General features: G+C 37.2%; 2 protein-coding genes and 1 long non-coding RNA gene across 5 annotated transcripts in view; 1 reads left to right on the forward strand and 2 right to left on the reverse strand.

Moving 5' to 3' along the window:
• Window positions 1-3,392, reverse strand: part of LOC112391327 (uncharacterized) — a 13,148-nt gene extending 9,756 nt beyond the window's left edge. Inside the window, exons 1-2 of the long non-coding RNA XR_003001469.1 lie at window positions 3,294-3,392; window positions 2,318-2,491 (exon numbers count right to left, since the gene is read on the reverse strand). This is a non-coding gene — a long non-coding RNA (uncharacterized LOC112391327). The remainder of the gene's footprint in view (window positions 1-2,317; window positions 2,492-3,293) is intronic.
• Window positions 1-13,921, forward strand: part of HEATR5A (HEAT repeat containing 5A) — a 112,588-nt gene extending 98,667 nt beyond the window's left edge. For 2 of the 3 annotated variants that reach the window (XM_024732647.1, XM_024732649.1), the window contains 7 exons: window positions 439-566; window positions 2,334-2,481; window positions 3,333-3,605; window positions 5,195-5,419; window positions 10,646-10,800; window positions 11,918-12,131; window positions 12,425-13,921. In XM_024732647.1, coding sequence (XP_024588415.1) covers window positions 439-566; window positions 2,334-2,481; window positions 3,333-3,605; window positions 5,195-5,419; window positions 10,646-10,800; window positions 11,918-12,131; window positions 12,425-12,732 — 1,451 coding nt within the window. In that variant the 3' untranslated portion in view covers window positions 12,733-13,921. The remainder of the gene's footprint in view (window positions 1-438; window positions 567-2,333; window positions 2,482-3,332; window positions 3,606-5,194; window positions 5,420-10,645; window positions 10,801-11,917; window positions 12,132-12,424) is intronic. The other variant, XM_024732648.1, reaches the window with a different exon arrangement.
• The window catches only part of LOC112391317 (translation initiation factor IF-2-like), a 58,128-nt gene continuing 48,793 nt past the window's right edge, over window positions 5,363-14,697 (reverse strand). Inside the window, exon 5 of the mRNA XM_024732643.1 lies at window positions 5,363-5,431. The gene's annotated coding sequence lies outside the window, so the exon portion shown is untranslated. The remainder of the gene's footprint in view (window positions 5,432-14,697) is intronic.

A 14,697-nucleotide genomic window follows, 5' to 3' on the forward strand; every position in this document is an offset into this window, starting at 1 on the left:
AGGAGAAGTCCCCTCTCCCCTTAAAAAAAAAAAAAAAAAAAAAAAAGGAGTGGTAATAATAGTACCTACTTTCTCAGATAGTGTGAGAGTGAAATGATATACTTAAAGTGCAACGCCTGATACATGGTAATCACTCAGTAAGTTTTAGTCAAAATAAAGTTATGAAACTCTACATGTTAAATTCTCTGGTGCAATTTTATTGTAATTTTTGCAGTAGTGTGCAAGCCTAATTGAGATTATTATTTGTGACATGTTGATAAAAACAAACTATTAAGAGATTGCCTTATCACTTAATTGTTTAGTCTTAAATTCATTGTGGTTTATTTGCATTACCTTTTTGCTAAGTTCATTTGTATATCTTATCAAAATACAAAATTATTTAACTTCATAAACTAAGAATCTCAAAGAAGCCTCGTTCTCTTTTTCTGCTTTCTACAGGAATCAGTGTGGAATTTCTGTGTTCCTTACGTTCAGATGCAACCATGGAAAGCATTACTGCTTGTTTACATGCGTTACAGGCCCTTCTAGATGTTCCTTGGCCCAGATCTAAAATTGGCAGTGATCAGGTGATTTCTTGTTTTTTGTTTGGCTTCTGTACATGTCAAGGAACAGGAACAGAAACATGTCCAGGTTACTACAGTGAATAGGGAGTAAACACGGAGAAGTAAAAAGGAAACTAAAAAACTGCACAGCTAGGCCTCAGAACTGAAATGGCATCAGCAACTGTGCTGACCCAGGAGCAGTCATGCCTCTTTCTGCCACTTTCTGTCTCTGCTTCTGTCGCACTTATTTCTGCTGCCACCAGCCAACCACTCCGTGTAGCAGCTCTTCATGTGAACTTTTTGCAGTGATGGGAAGGTTCTGTATCATACTGTCTTTGTCTCTTTCCGCTTCAGTGCACCCTGCTCTTCGTATATACCTGTATCTTATACCCCATTTCCCTGAGAGAGTTTCTTTTTGGTTCACATAGTTATTGTCATTTACGTAGTATTCCTCTTGGCTGAGTTCTCTATCCAAGTCTTTTTAAGAGACGACTGGCTAGTCTCTAGGTGGAGTCAGACACTAATATCAGACCCAGCTGTGACCATGGTTAAAAGATCACTGTACACAACTGATTCACTTTGTGATACAGCAGAAACTAACACACCATTGTAAAGCAATTATACTCCAATAGAGATGTTAAAAAAAAAAAAGATCACTGTACAAAGAATGGCACTTCCTTTAACTGCTTTTCCAAGAGCAGCTCTGTATTGGGCAGGCACCCTTAGCATCAGGTACTACCAGTATATTGAATTGTATATTAAATTGACTCTTGGATGTTAAGAAAAGTGGGATGGTATGATTTCTTTTCTATACAGACAGTTATTTAACTTATTACTACCATCGTTTACTAGGTTTAAAGTATTAATCAGGCTCCTGCCTGACTTGGATTGTACTTGAATAAATTTTAAACTTTTTTTGCTTGTTTATTCTGTATGTTAAAACAAGTATCATAGGGGCTTCCCTCGTGGCGCAGTGGTTGGATGTCTTCCTGCTAATGCAGGGGACGCGGGTTCGAGCCCTGGTCTGGGAGGATCCCACATGCCACGGAGCGACTGGGCCCGTGAGCCACGACTACTGAGCCTGCGCGTCTGGAGCCTGTGCTCTGCAATGGGAGAGGCCGCGATAGTGAGAGGCCCGCGCACCGTGATGAAGAGTGGCCCCGCTTGCCACAACTAGAGAAAGCCCTCGCACAGAAACGAAGACCCAACACAGCAAAAATTAATTAATTAATAAACTCCTACCCCCAACATCTTTAAAAAAAAAATATCATAATGACAGTTTTACTATTATTTTCAAAGATTAAAGAAAGCCACCAGAGTAACCAATAGAAAAGAAAAGGGGAAAATGAAATAGTATTTGTCCAGTGTATTTTATTCTTTAGAGAGATATTCATTCTGTGCTTAATAACTTACCACTTTTAATGTCATACTTCGCCATCATTCTTTATTAGTACTAGAAAACCTTAATATAAATCTAGGAATCTACATGGCAGTCCTTATATACTTTTAGCCACATTTTTCATCTTGTTTTAGAAATCTCGTTTGTTTTCCCACTTTAGGACCTGTGTGAAAATGATCTTTTGTCATAGTGCCATCTCCCACAAGATTGGACAAAAACCAACCTGGAGTTGGTTTAAAGTGGAGCAAGTGTTACATAACTTTATTGCCCTAACACCTTTATTTTTTATGGACCATTGTTTCTTTCTCTGAATTTTGTCATGGCATTTAACATTGGTATTTTTTTTTTAAGTATGTAATTTTCCATATAGTCTCACCTGTTTTCTGTGGTAGGACTTGGGTATCGAGTTGTTGAATGTACTACATCGAGTAATTTTGACCCGAGAATCACCTTCCATTCAGCTGGCTTCTCTTGAAGTGGTAAGGCAGATTATCTGTGCAGCTCAAGAACATGTGAAGGAGAAAAGACGAAGTGCAGAAGGTGAATGTTCCTATAATGCCAAATTAATCACACGGCATCATTATTTTTTAAAGTACTGCTTATGTGTCTATGTCGTTCTGAGAATCTGTTGTGTATAGTACAAATCTCTAGGTATGGCTTCAAATCCTCTCATGCGCCTCTACATGTTAGCTTGGATGTTGTCAGTAACTAAACTACTATTCCTTGGGAAAATTAGAATTTTAACAGCCCTGGAAGGAAAAAAAATTCTTTATACTGATTGAGTACTTACTTTTAAGTGTTTACCAATGTACATGGAAAGAACTACTGACAATTCTTTAATAACTTAAGTTTTGCAAAGTGATTAAATTGTTCATTTACAAGTCAAATTTGGCATTGGTGAGTTTATCACTTAAGATTACATTTGACTACCTATAACAGAAAATCCAATATAACAGTAGATTTAAAACATGAGGACTTATTCTCTCATCTAAAAGAAGTCCAGAAGTTGGCAGTCCTGGGCTGAGATGGCAGCTTCTTAAAGACATCAGGGACCTCAGTTCCTATCTTTCTGCCCAGCCACTACCAATATTAAGGTGGTAAGGTCAGTGCTGGAGCTCTAGCTATCAGGTTCACACCTTAACAGCAAGGAGTTAACCAGACAATATTTTAAGGCCGAGAAGGTCACCGAGGATTTCTTTTGATCCATTGCAATAAGAAGTCCACATGAAGACAACTACTTTTACCTCCATAACTTTCTCTTTCATTCTTTAAGACCCAAGACTTCACCCATTTAAATGTGTTACCTACAACAGAAATGAACTAAACTGCCATCTACCAGAAGCAAAACAAACCTGAAGCATTTATTCAACATTGTTCTTTCTGTCTTTTAGTTGATGATGGGGCTGCTGAAAAAGAAACCTTGCCAGAATTTGGAGAGGGCAAGGACACAGGAGGACTTGTGCCTGGGAAATCTTTGGTCTTTGCAACACTGGAATTGTGTGTATGCATTCTAGTTAGACAGCTCCCAGAGCTAAATCCTAAATTGACAGGTAGCCCAGGAGTAAAAGCTACAAAGCCACAGATGCTGTCAGAAGATGGAAGTAGGTTGGTTTCCGCTGCATTAGTTATCCTCTCTGAACTTCCTGCAGTGTGCTCTCCTGAAGGTATGTTGTGGTGTTTGATTTGCTTTACTTGACCTGGAAGGAGAGAAATGGTTTTGATAGATAATGGAGGTAATGGTTGCTTATCTTTTCCTCATTACACAAATGCTGACCCCCAAAGCTTTGCATATGGTCTTTAATCCTCTGAGGTTAACATTACATTCTAGTAATCTGTTTTACTAAAAGGGTGAAAGTAAATACAGAGACAGCATGTCCTCTACATAGATAGTCTCTTCCATGGTTGAGAATATTGTAAACCCATCGATGGCAATTACTAGCTCTTGGGCATTTTTTGGTATACAGTATCTAATGGACTTTCCCTGCCTCAGTGACAACAGAAGCTTCTCATCATATCCAGTTCTGTTTTGAATCAAGTCCATGCTTTTAATATAGTGTTTAAGGCTCTGCAGAGTACAACTGCCTCCTGATTCCTTCTGTGAACCTTAAACCCAGGAGGCTTCATGCATATCCCTGTTCTGTACTATTGTCGATGGTGTTACTTGATTCGAAATGACCCCACCCCTTCTCTCCTTCGTAAAATTTTGCCTTCCTTTCAAGTTCAGCTCCAGCCCTACCTCATCTGTGAAGGCTTCCCTAAAAACTCTGGCTCATATTGAGTTTTGTTTTGTTTTTCTTTTTCTTTTTTTTGTTTGTTTGTTTTGTGTGTGTGTGTGTAGCTTCCATATGTAGATATGTAGTTTTTATGTGTCATATAGAGGTATATGTAATTGATTATTATAGAAAGAGAAGATAAATATATATACAGACATATGTCTTGTTTCCAGTGAAATTTTGTATCCTCTAGTACATAATAGGGACTCAGTATTTAATAGATACTTCTTAATTGGTAAGCATATTTCTGCTTAAATGTGTCTTGACCAACTTACATACATTCTGTCCTATTTTTAACATGACTTTAAGCTTCAGTTTGACTTTTAAACCTGTATTCCTTGTTCTCACACACTGTCTTATACCAATAGTAGCAGAAAAAGTGACTAGCAGAGGACTGGGGGCAAAAATATATGATATGAGTTTTATTGATAGCCTCTGGGAAAATTGATTGACTATTTTAGCTTTAGTCTCTTCTCTTTCACTTTAAACAAAGTGACTTTTTAACTAGTTAGTGGCCATGGAAACTTTAATATTTTGTACTGAGTGATTCACTACAAATTGCTTCAAAAGGGTTTAATATAAAATCCAAATGGATAGTGATAGTGGTTATACCACATTGTGAATGTACTTAATGCCACTGAACTATTAAAAATGATTAAAATGGTAAATTTTTTGTTCCATATATTTTACCACACTAAAAAGTAAAAATAAATTCAATGTTTGTCAACTACCAAATAAAACAAAATAACACAGCAATGGATAATGGTACTGTGATATACTTTAAATAACATCTCCAATTATAACCAAAATTTAATCCACCCTTTAAAATCTTAAAGTTATTTAAATTATCTTAACAGTTATAATCCCTAATGGAGAATAATCTCAAAAGCTAGAAATCTTTGACATTATCTAACTCATTTGGTGATTTCCTTTGAGGAACTGTATATAGACTGAAATAGTGTTTTTTAAAAACATTACAGGAAGCATCTCAATCCTCCCTACTATACTGTACCTCACAATTGGAGTCCTCAGAGAAACTGCTGTGAAGTTACCTGGGGGCCAGCTATCTTCAACCGTTGCAGCTTCCCTGCAGGCTCTGAAAGGAATATTATCTTCTCCCATGGCCCGAGCAGAAAAGAGCCATACTGCTTGGACTGACCTTCTCCGTAGTGCTTTAACAACAGTTCTTGACTGCTGGGATCCAGGTAATTTAGGCTCTTTGGAAGCAGTTGTTCAGTTTGTTTTAAAAAGCAAGAGGGACAGTTTTTTGAGAATAAGCTATTTACTTGATCGTGTTTGGCAGTCTCACCTAAAGGAGACCACAGTTCACTACATACTTGTTTAGAGGATATGTATCGTAGACAGAAAATATCTATGGTCTCATTTTAGTATCTTTTTTTTTTTTTTGCGCTACACGGGCCTCTCACTGTTGTGGCCTCTCCCGTTGCGGAGCACAGGCTCCGGACGCGCAGGCCCAGAGGCCATGGCTCATGGGTCCAGCTGCCCCGCAGCATGTGGGATCTTCCGAGACCGGGGCACGAACCCGTGTCCCCTGCATCGGCAGGTGGACTCTCAACCACTGTGCCACCAGGGAAGCCCCCTCATTTTAGTATCTTTAACGTTAATGCAGTTAAATGACTGGCAGCCTGTATGTTGACAGTGAGAGACCTTCAAATGTAACAGTATGTTAATTTTAAAATACAGTATCATCCATGTCTAGCTGACAGAACTTTTTTAATATGCACAATGTACTGAAAACTGCATAAGGTATACATTATAAATATAATACAGGACTGATCTGTCCCTCCGGGACCTACTAGCTAAGTGACTAGACAAGTTATCCAACTTCTCTGAGCCTTAGTTTTCTCATTAACAAAATAAGGAGATTGTGTTGCAGGAGACTGTTAGAGCAATAACATAACATGAGAAAAGCATCTCGCTTTTTACCTGGCATATATCTATAAATGATAGCTAGTATTATGTTCAATATCCATTAAACTTCGTTTTTCCCTTTGTTATTGTTGATTAGGTCTTATTTTCAACATTATGTCATGGTAATTGTAAAAAGTGTTTAGACATATTATAAATTATCTCCTTTTTTAAAAAAAATATTTGGCTGCATCAGGTCTTAGTTGTGGCACATGGGATCTTTTGTTGCGGCGTGTGGGTTTCCCTCTAATTGTGGTGCACAGGCTCCAGAGCACATGGACTCAGTAGTTGCAGCGTGCAGGGCTGTCTAGTCGTGGCTCACGGGCTCTACAGCGCACAGGCTTAGTTGCCCCGCGGCATGTGGGATCTTAGTTCCCTGACCAGGGATCGAACCCACATCCCCTGCATGGGAGGTGGATGCTTAACCACTGGACCACCAGGGAAGTCCCTATCCCTGCCTTCTTTGTTCTGTTTATCAGTATCACAATTCACCATATTCTGTTTTGTATGGTAAAAAGGTTTCAGTTGAATTCAGCATTTATTGACCACGTACTTTGTGCCCAAAGTTGGGAGTCTAGGGGAGGCTAGTGCCATAAGGTATGATTAATACCATAGGAGCTCCTTGAAGGCAACAGTAATGTCTTATTTATCACTGCCTTTCTAGTATTAAAAAAAGGGGATAGGGACTTCCCTGGTGGTCCAGTGGTTAAGACTTCGCTTTCCAATGCAGGGGGTATGGGTTGGATCCCTAGTCGGGAAGCTAAGATCCCACATGACTCGTGGCCAAAAAACCAAAACATAATACAGAAGCAATATTGTAACAAATTCAATAAAGACTTTAAAATTGGTCCACATCAAAAAAAAACTTAAAAAAGAAGACCAACTGGCAAAAGTTAGAGTAGCCAGCTCTGTTTGAGTGAATCAGGCAGAGTGTCACAGTAGGGTTCTCTGGAAGCTCATGCTGAGATGGAGTTTGGGGAGCAAGAGGCTTATTAAGGAACAACGCCTGTGAAGGGAATGGGGAAAGCAGTCTTGGGCTAAAGAAGCCAAGCTGCAGTACCAGCATCCAGCAAAGCTCAGCATGCTTGCTGGGCGGCTCTGAATATTGCCTGTCAGTGCCTCCCATAGGACAACAGTGTCTACACTCCCTCAGATGTGGCTGCCCCCTGAAGACTGTGATCTCAGTCAAGCAAACTCGGGGGCTGAGGCCAACACTGAGGAGCTAACAGCTGACCTCATGCCTCACAGCTGGGCAGCACCTGCCTTCACGAAGGGGAGCTCAGTGCTACACCTCTGTAGCTACCACAAGAGTCTTCTCAAAACGGTCAGTTTCTTAAAGGATTAGAAGGCATTCTCCATTCTCCACATGGACATCATAGAAAAGGATTCTCGTGCAACATTTTGATCTACGACCAGCAGACCTAAATAGCATGGTACATTTGGGGACGGCAAGTAGAGCAACGAGAGAATGTGGGTTTGAGGGGAAAGAGTAAGAGGGTGGTGAACGGTGATTAGTAGAGATGGAAGTTGGATGGTAAGTGGGGCCAGATAATGGAAGGTTTGGCATGATTGGTAATTTGGGCTGCCTTCAATAGGCATGTGTTCTTAAAACTGGAGTAAAGTGATGGGATTTGCATTTCTAAAGACTCACTCTGGCAGCAGTATAGAGAAAAAAGCAAGACTGTTGGAGACAAGGTAGTAGCAGTAAGGATAACAAGGAATGAAATAATGAAAACTAAAATGTTTAGCAAGTATTAACAGAATTTACTGATAGTTTGGTTTAGGAGTTGAAAGGGGTAAGGTGAGTTGGGTGTTCATGGTGCCCTTAACAGAAATACCAAAGTGAGGGTTTTCAGGGGAAGATAGTGAGTTTTTTTTGAAATGTCTACAGGATAATCAAGTGGAATGAAATATGAAGCAGTCTGGGCTTCAAGAAAGTCTGGCTAGAGATGGTTTTAGACTGCATGCGTTTGGGAGTGGTCAGTGGGATGGTTGAAATCACCTAACTTGGGTTTATGCAACAAGATGGGAGGAGATTCCAAATATAATGCAGAAACAGAAGCCAAAGAAAAGAGAGTTTTAATGACTTGAGAGTGGTCAGCAGTGTAAAATACGCTGTGGAGATCACGCTCACAGTGTTGAGGTACAAGAGAGGAGTAAGGGAGGGGAAGGATCAAGTACAGGCTCCTCTCGACAGGGAGACGAGAAAGCTGAAGGAAGATACAGGGTCAAGGAATTTTATTTTATTTTATTTTTTAGATGAGGCTCTAATATGAGTTCATGCTTATGGGGAAAAAAAGGTGGAAACTGGGTTGGAGTTGGAACTATTAGGGAGGGAAGCAGCATCCCTTTTCTAGGCAGAAAGGAAAATTCACAGCACATTTAGAAGGATGAGTCTGCCAGTGTGAGGGAGGAAAGGAGGTAAGGATGGAAAGTAATAGGCGTAAGTTGTTAGGTTGAATTATGATGAGCTTGCCTCTTTCATCACACACACACACACACACACACACACACACACACACACACACACAGATGGTTTTCTGTTGTCTGTCAGAGAATGAGGTTAGGACACTGAGGATTTGGACTAGCTACTGAGAAGAATTAAGGAAGGAGCTGATAGGGAAAACATTTGCTACATAACAAATTGCTCCCAAACTTAGTAACTTCAAACAACAAACATTTGTTACCTGACAGTTTTTGAGGGTCAGGAATTGGGGAGCAGCATAGCTGGGTGGTTCTGTCTTGGGGTCTCTCTTGAGGTTACTGTTAAGATGTTGACCAGGGTCACAGCTCAAGACCCCATTTCCAAGGGGACTCGCTCATGGCTGTTGGTAAGAGGCCTCAGTCTCTCACTGGCTGTTAGTTAGCAGGAGGCCTCATTTCCTTACCACATAGGCCTCTCCATGGGGCTTAATGCTAAGCGAACCTTGCATCTATTGTAGGTAAAAGAGAATGGGTATAATGGAATTTGGGCAGGGCTGGGAGAATAAGAGAATTTTAGAAGAAATGGGAAGAGGAACCCAGGAGAACTTTATCTTACGGAGAATAAAAAGACATTTTTACTAAACAGACTAGCTATTGTAGTTTCAAGTTGCTATAAATGACTAAGAATAACTTGGCTGTATGTGAAGCACTATGGCATCATGGTTAACAGTATGCTTTCTGGAATCAAACTGAATGCCTTACTAACTGTGTGATTTGGGCAAATGACTGAATTTCCGTTCCTCAGTTTCTCATCCATAAAATGGGGGAAATAAGTGTACCTACCTCACGATGCTAATGAGGATTAACTATGAAGTGCTTATAATAATACTGTCATAATTTAAATGTTAACCATGCACCTATTTTACCTTAAAATTATTCAAATTATTTTTATAATATAAATCCTACCCATCCATAGTATTTTGCTTTCATTGCTGCTGTGTCTCAGGTGTCAGCTCAAACACTAATTTCCTAAACCTTTCTCTGACTGCCCAATGTAGCAACTCCTGGGTTGCTTTCTATTATCTCTTAATACATTTTTTATATTCATAGACCTTGTGACTAGCTGAAATCCTTTATTTACTTCTTGGTATATTCTGTATCTTCTCTGTAAATTGTATTCTCAGTGCCAAAAAGAGTGCTGGCACATAGAAAATGTTTCTTAAGTATTTGATGAGTGAATGTTACCAAACCTTCTACATATATATGTAATTTTTTTCATAAGTAGTAATCCATTCTTACACAATTTAATGAGTTGAATTTGCCACACCTTTTCCTTTTCAAGTAACATTGATTTTTCCACAAGAGGTTCATTAAAATTATTTAATGAGAGTATGACTTTGGGAAATGAAGTAAATTACATCCAGTAGAAAATTCCTTTAAATGATTGTGGCACACACAGATATTTTCAAATTTTTCTGTACTGTTAAGAAATGGTATATGTAGCAAACAAAGTGCTAAGTTATTTTCGCTTGACACGTGTATTATCAAAATATGAATACTTTAAACTTAACAAAGAAAAAACAACTGTCCAAGCATTTCTGTATTTCTCCACAATAAAAATAATAATATAACAGCTAATTTATATTGAGCATTATGTGCAACATGCTATTCTGAATGCTTTGCGAGGATTAACTCATTTAATCCTCATAACCTTATAAATTTAAGTACTGTTACTTTCATTTTACAGATGAGAAAACTGAAGATGGGGTTAAATATCCAAGGTCACGTAACTAGTTAATGCATATTCCTAGTAAATGTATATAAGTATTTACTGATGTCTTCACTTATGAAGACTGTAATTTCTTTGGTAATTCTTGACTCTAGAATTACTTAAAATGCTTATTTTAAAGCTACAGCATTTGCCAGGATTCTTAGTCAGTCAGTCAGTCCGTATTACTGTCTGTAATCCTTAGGTACACAAAAGAAATTACTACCAAACTAGAGACAGCTTCACAGCTGTATATAAGAGTAAATATGACAGTGTTGGGATCTGTTTCTCATAGATTATTTCTTTTTAGTAGCTGGAACACACCAAGAACTTGATGAAGTCAGTCTGCTTACTGCTATCACAGTATTTACTTTGTCTACCAGTCCAGAAGTAACTACGATCCCATGCCTTCAGAAGCGCTGTATTGAGAAATTTAAGGCTACTCTTGAGATAAAAGATCCTATGGTAAGTGTGTTTAGAAGATAGATGTTTGTAATAGGAACATGTTTAGGCTTTTGCAAAACTTTTCCTTATGATTTTGTTGATTCCAACAGAAAGTACCAGACTGAAATTTATTTTTAGGTTTGGATTTAATTCATGTTCTTGGGTTGACAAAGTCAAATAATAATGGTCTTGTGTTTTGGCCCTGAGGATGGAATGTAGTTAGTTGGAGAAAGATAAAGAAAATGTTTTTTAAAAAATTAAAAAAAAAAAACAAACCTAAATTTGAAATAGGGGCATCTTAAAATTGATATATCCCTAGAACTTCAGTGGATTTCCTTTCAAAAAAAAAAGGAAAGGAAGACTCTAGCATGTGCCTTCAGTATATGACTGTAAAATAATGGGACCTATTTCAAAAGCAGCATATACAAATTAATCCCATTCCTTTCTGGCCCTTTTATTTGCTAAATTAATTTCCTATGCTGTTATGTGGTACAAAATAAGTTTGTAGCACATGATCACAAATAGACTCCTAAAATTTAGTAACCAGATTTTCTCTCAGAAAAAAAATAATCATTCAAATGAATAAAGGATGGTTTATATATTTGCTGTATAGTCATCTCCTTTTGTTCTCCTGTCCTGTTTGTTTCCTCTAGCCTAACAGGAGCTTTACGTAGCAGTCTCAAAGTGGTGCCTCCAGTATGTGATGACACATAATTAATATGGTCCAGACATGGTTCCTTAAAACCTTCATAGCATCAAATATATGTGATTTTCATCTAAAACATTTTCCAAAATATTTTTCAAGTTTGTGTGTTTGTTTGATTTTTTACATTATAGAGAGACAAATGAGGGGGAAAATGGGAACTAGTCAAAAGAAGAAAAATTAACCACTTTATTCCCACTCCAAGCTGTCACAACCACTGTTAGCATGCAAGTTCGAATAACTGTTAGTGCTTGGACTTCCAAAATTAAAGATAAATTAGAAATAAAATAAATTTAAGTGTGGGAGGGGAGGCTTTAAATTTTTTTCATTTACATTTTTTAATTTACTTTAAAAATTTACATTAAAACTTACATTTTAATATAAATGTAAATTAATATTTACAGTTTACACTATTTTTGTCTTTTTTCTGATTAGGTACAAATCAAGACCTATCAGCTCCTACTTTCCATTTTTCAGTATCCGAATCCAGCTGTTTCCTACCCGTACATTTATTCTTTAGTATCCTCTATCGTGGAAAAACTGCAGGAAATAGACAAAAGAAAACCTGAAGACACTACTGAGCTTCAGATCTTTCAAGAAGGCATAAAGGTCTTGGAAGCACTGGTAGCCATTGCTGAGGAACAGCATCGTAAGTGCTAGCACTAAATGCATACTAAATCAGAATCTGTCCAAAATCAGAAATTTAATGTTATTTAAAATGTAAAACATCCCATTAGTCACTTAGCATTATATTTTCACACTCGTAGAAAGGCAGGTGTTGATGTTAATCAATCAACAGTATTGATACTGTTTTGTATTAATTTGGGAGAAGAGATTGGAAGAACTGCTTCCCTTCAAGTGGGGGAAATATGTCCAGATCAAGTGTATAAGAAACATTTACATCCCTGAACCTGAGGCTTACATCATTTGTTTACTTTCCAGGCTCTCAGCTGGTGGCCTGTCTTCTGCCCATCCTCATTTCCTTCCTTTTGGATGAGAATGCTCTGGGATCAGCAACTTCCATAATGAGAAATCTACATGACTTTGCTTTGCAAAATCTCATGCAGATTGGGCCTCAGTATTCATCAGTTTTTAAAAGTGTAATGGCTTCCTCTCCAGCCTTGAAAGCCCGCCTTGAAGCTGCTATAAAGGGCAATCAAGAGAGTGTCAAACTCAAGATACCAACATCTAAACATACTAAGAACTCTGGAAAGAATTCAAGCATCCAATTAAAGACCAACTTCCTCTGATTTTTTTTTTGAATAGTAAGCACCTTAACACAATACTTGATCATTTCTTTCACTTTGGGGGCAAAAGTGGCATTTTAGATACAAGTGCACTTGGAGGCTGTTTGTTTTAACTTAAATTGCTTTGAAAAGTCACAGCAAACTTAACATTTTTTGTGGGTTTCTTTTTTTCCTTCTTTCATATAATAAAATCACAGAGCTCTGTCAGAATTCTTGCCAGGAATTTCAATAAAGTGCTAAAGAACTAAACTTAGAAAACCAACCACTGCTTTAAAAGCAAAATTTATTTCTTCTAATAGTGCATACACACATAGTACTATGACATATATAAATCTGACTCTAATATAAATTATCTGCATTTATGTTGTATCTCGATTGCCAGTTTAAAATTCGGCCTTATTCAATAATTGTATTAGACTTTCTTGGATTTCTCAAACAACGTAAATGATTGGCAAGCTATTTAGGAAACTTGGTTTAGAATTATCTAAAATATGTAATAGTACAAATTATTTAATGCCCTACAGTGTGACTTAAGATTTGGTGTCTATAATATCATGGCTTTTTACCATCTATTGGTTTTATTTGTATTGAGTTCAGATAATTGAAATTTTAGTCATTTTAAATAGAATAGGGCATTTCCACTTCAATTTCTCACATGGATTTTCTTTTACCTCTGTTCCTAATAATTTTCATCATTTTCATTTATGGCAAACATTCATACCAATGAGTTTAATATAGATTCATATCTATATTTAAATTAACTATGGGTTCATATAAATGTCAAATTTAGTACAACAAATTTAGATCCTCAGTGAATACAAGTATGTTTTTTTTAACATGAAACATATTTTAATATAGAAAAAATCTAATGATAAAGTCATATTGGTTGAAGGATAATTTTTAATTATTGATGGTCATTGACTCTCCTTCCACTTCAGTGTTATACTGTGTGAATCAAGCACTGTGTCAGAACAAAGCATTTCCCTGTTAAAAATTAAAACCCGAAGTGAGAGGGGCATGTTCAGAATGGAGAGACACTTGGAGTCAAGAGAAAGCAATGTGATGGTACTCTATTTTATTATGTTTGTATATAAATACACTTGTAAATCGTTCAGGATGAAAGCATTTGACAAATTCTAACACTACAATCAGTTTTTCTAATTTACATAAATAAAGCTAATTTTCTTTATCATTCTTGTATTTGAAATTATTTTACTCACAAAAGATGACTGGTTAGTCTCACAGAGTGCAGAAAATCATTTCTGTGGAGCAAATAATATTTTCTCTGAAACTTAGCCTGTTTTCTGAGGGGAGCCCTTTCTTTGGAACATTCTTTGCAATGGTTTGCATTCTTTGTCTTTCTAATTATCTCTATGAATTTGACTGTATACTCATTATTGTTTCCTTCACCTGAATGCCCTTCTCTCCCTTGTTCTATCTGGCTGACTCCCAGTCCTTTTAGGCCTGGTTTAAATGTCACTTCCCCTTGATAACTCCTTAACGCTTCTTACCCTCCTCTCAAACCAAGCAAATGTAACTGCTTCTTCATCTGTGTTCCTGCAGTACTTTATATATTATTCTATGCACTGAACATCACATTGCATTTTAATACTCCCTTTTAGACTGTGTCTTAAAGGGAGAAATTTTGTCTTCTGTAACTGCCTGTGTGGCATCAACTAGACACTTAAAAAACTGTTGAACTGTACTGGTGTAGGATGAATTTGAGCTGAGAAATTTATTCCTTTGCCAAGGCAAATGCTGGACTGGGATATTCTCAGGATATAGTTTTTTTATTTTTTTGTTTCTTTTGTATTGTTTTTTATTTCATTTAGTTTGTTATTAAACATTAAGATTTCTGCTCCTCATTTAGTGACCTGGTATCCCGAATTGTCTGGATTTAAAGGTGCTATATGAATATCAATAGTTGTGAAAAAATATGTCCAGTGTCATGGAATTAGGAACTTTGAG

Source organism: Neophocaena asiaeorientalis, unplaced genomic scaffold (genome assembly GCF_003031525.2).
Source record: "Neophocaena asiaeorientalis asiaeorientalis breed wild unplaced genomic scaffold, Neophocaena_asiaeorientalis_V1.1 scaffold216, whole genome shotgun sequence".
Classification (NCBI taxonomy): domain Eukaryota; kingdom Metazoa; phylum Chordata; class Mammalia; order Artiodactyla; family Phocoenidae; genus Neophocaena; species Neophocaena asiaeorientalis.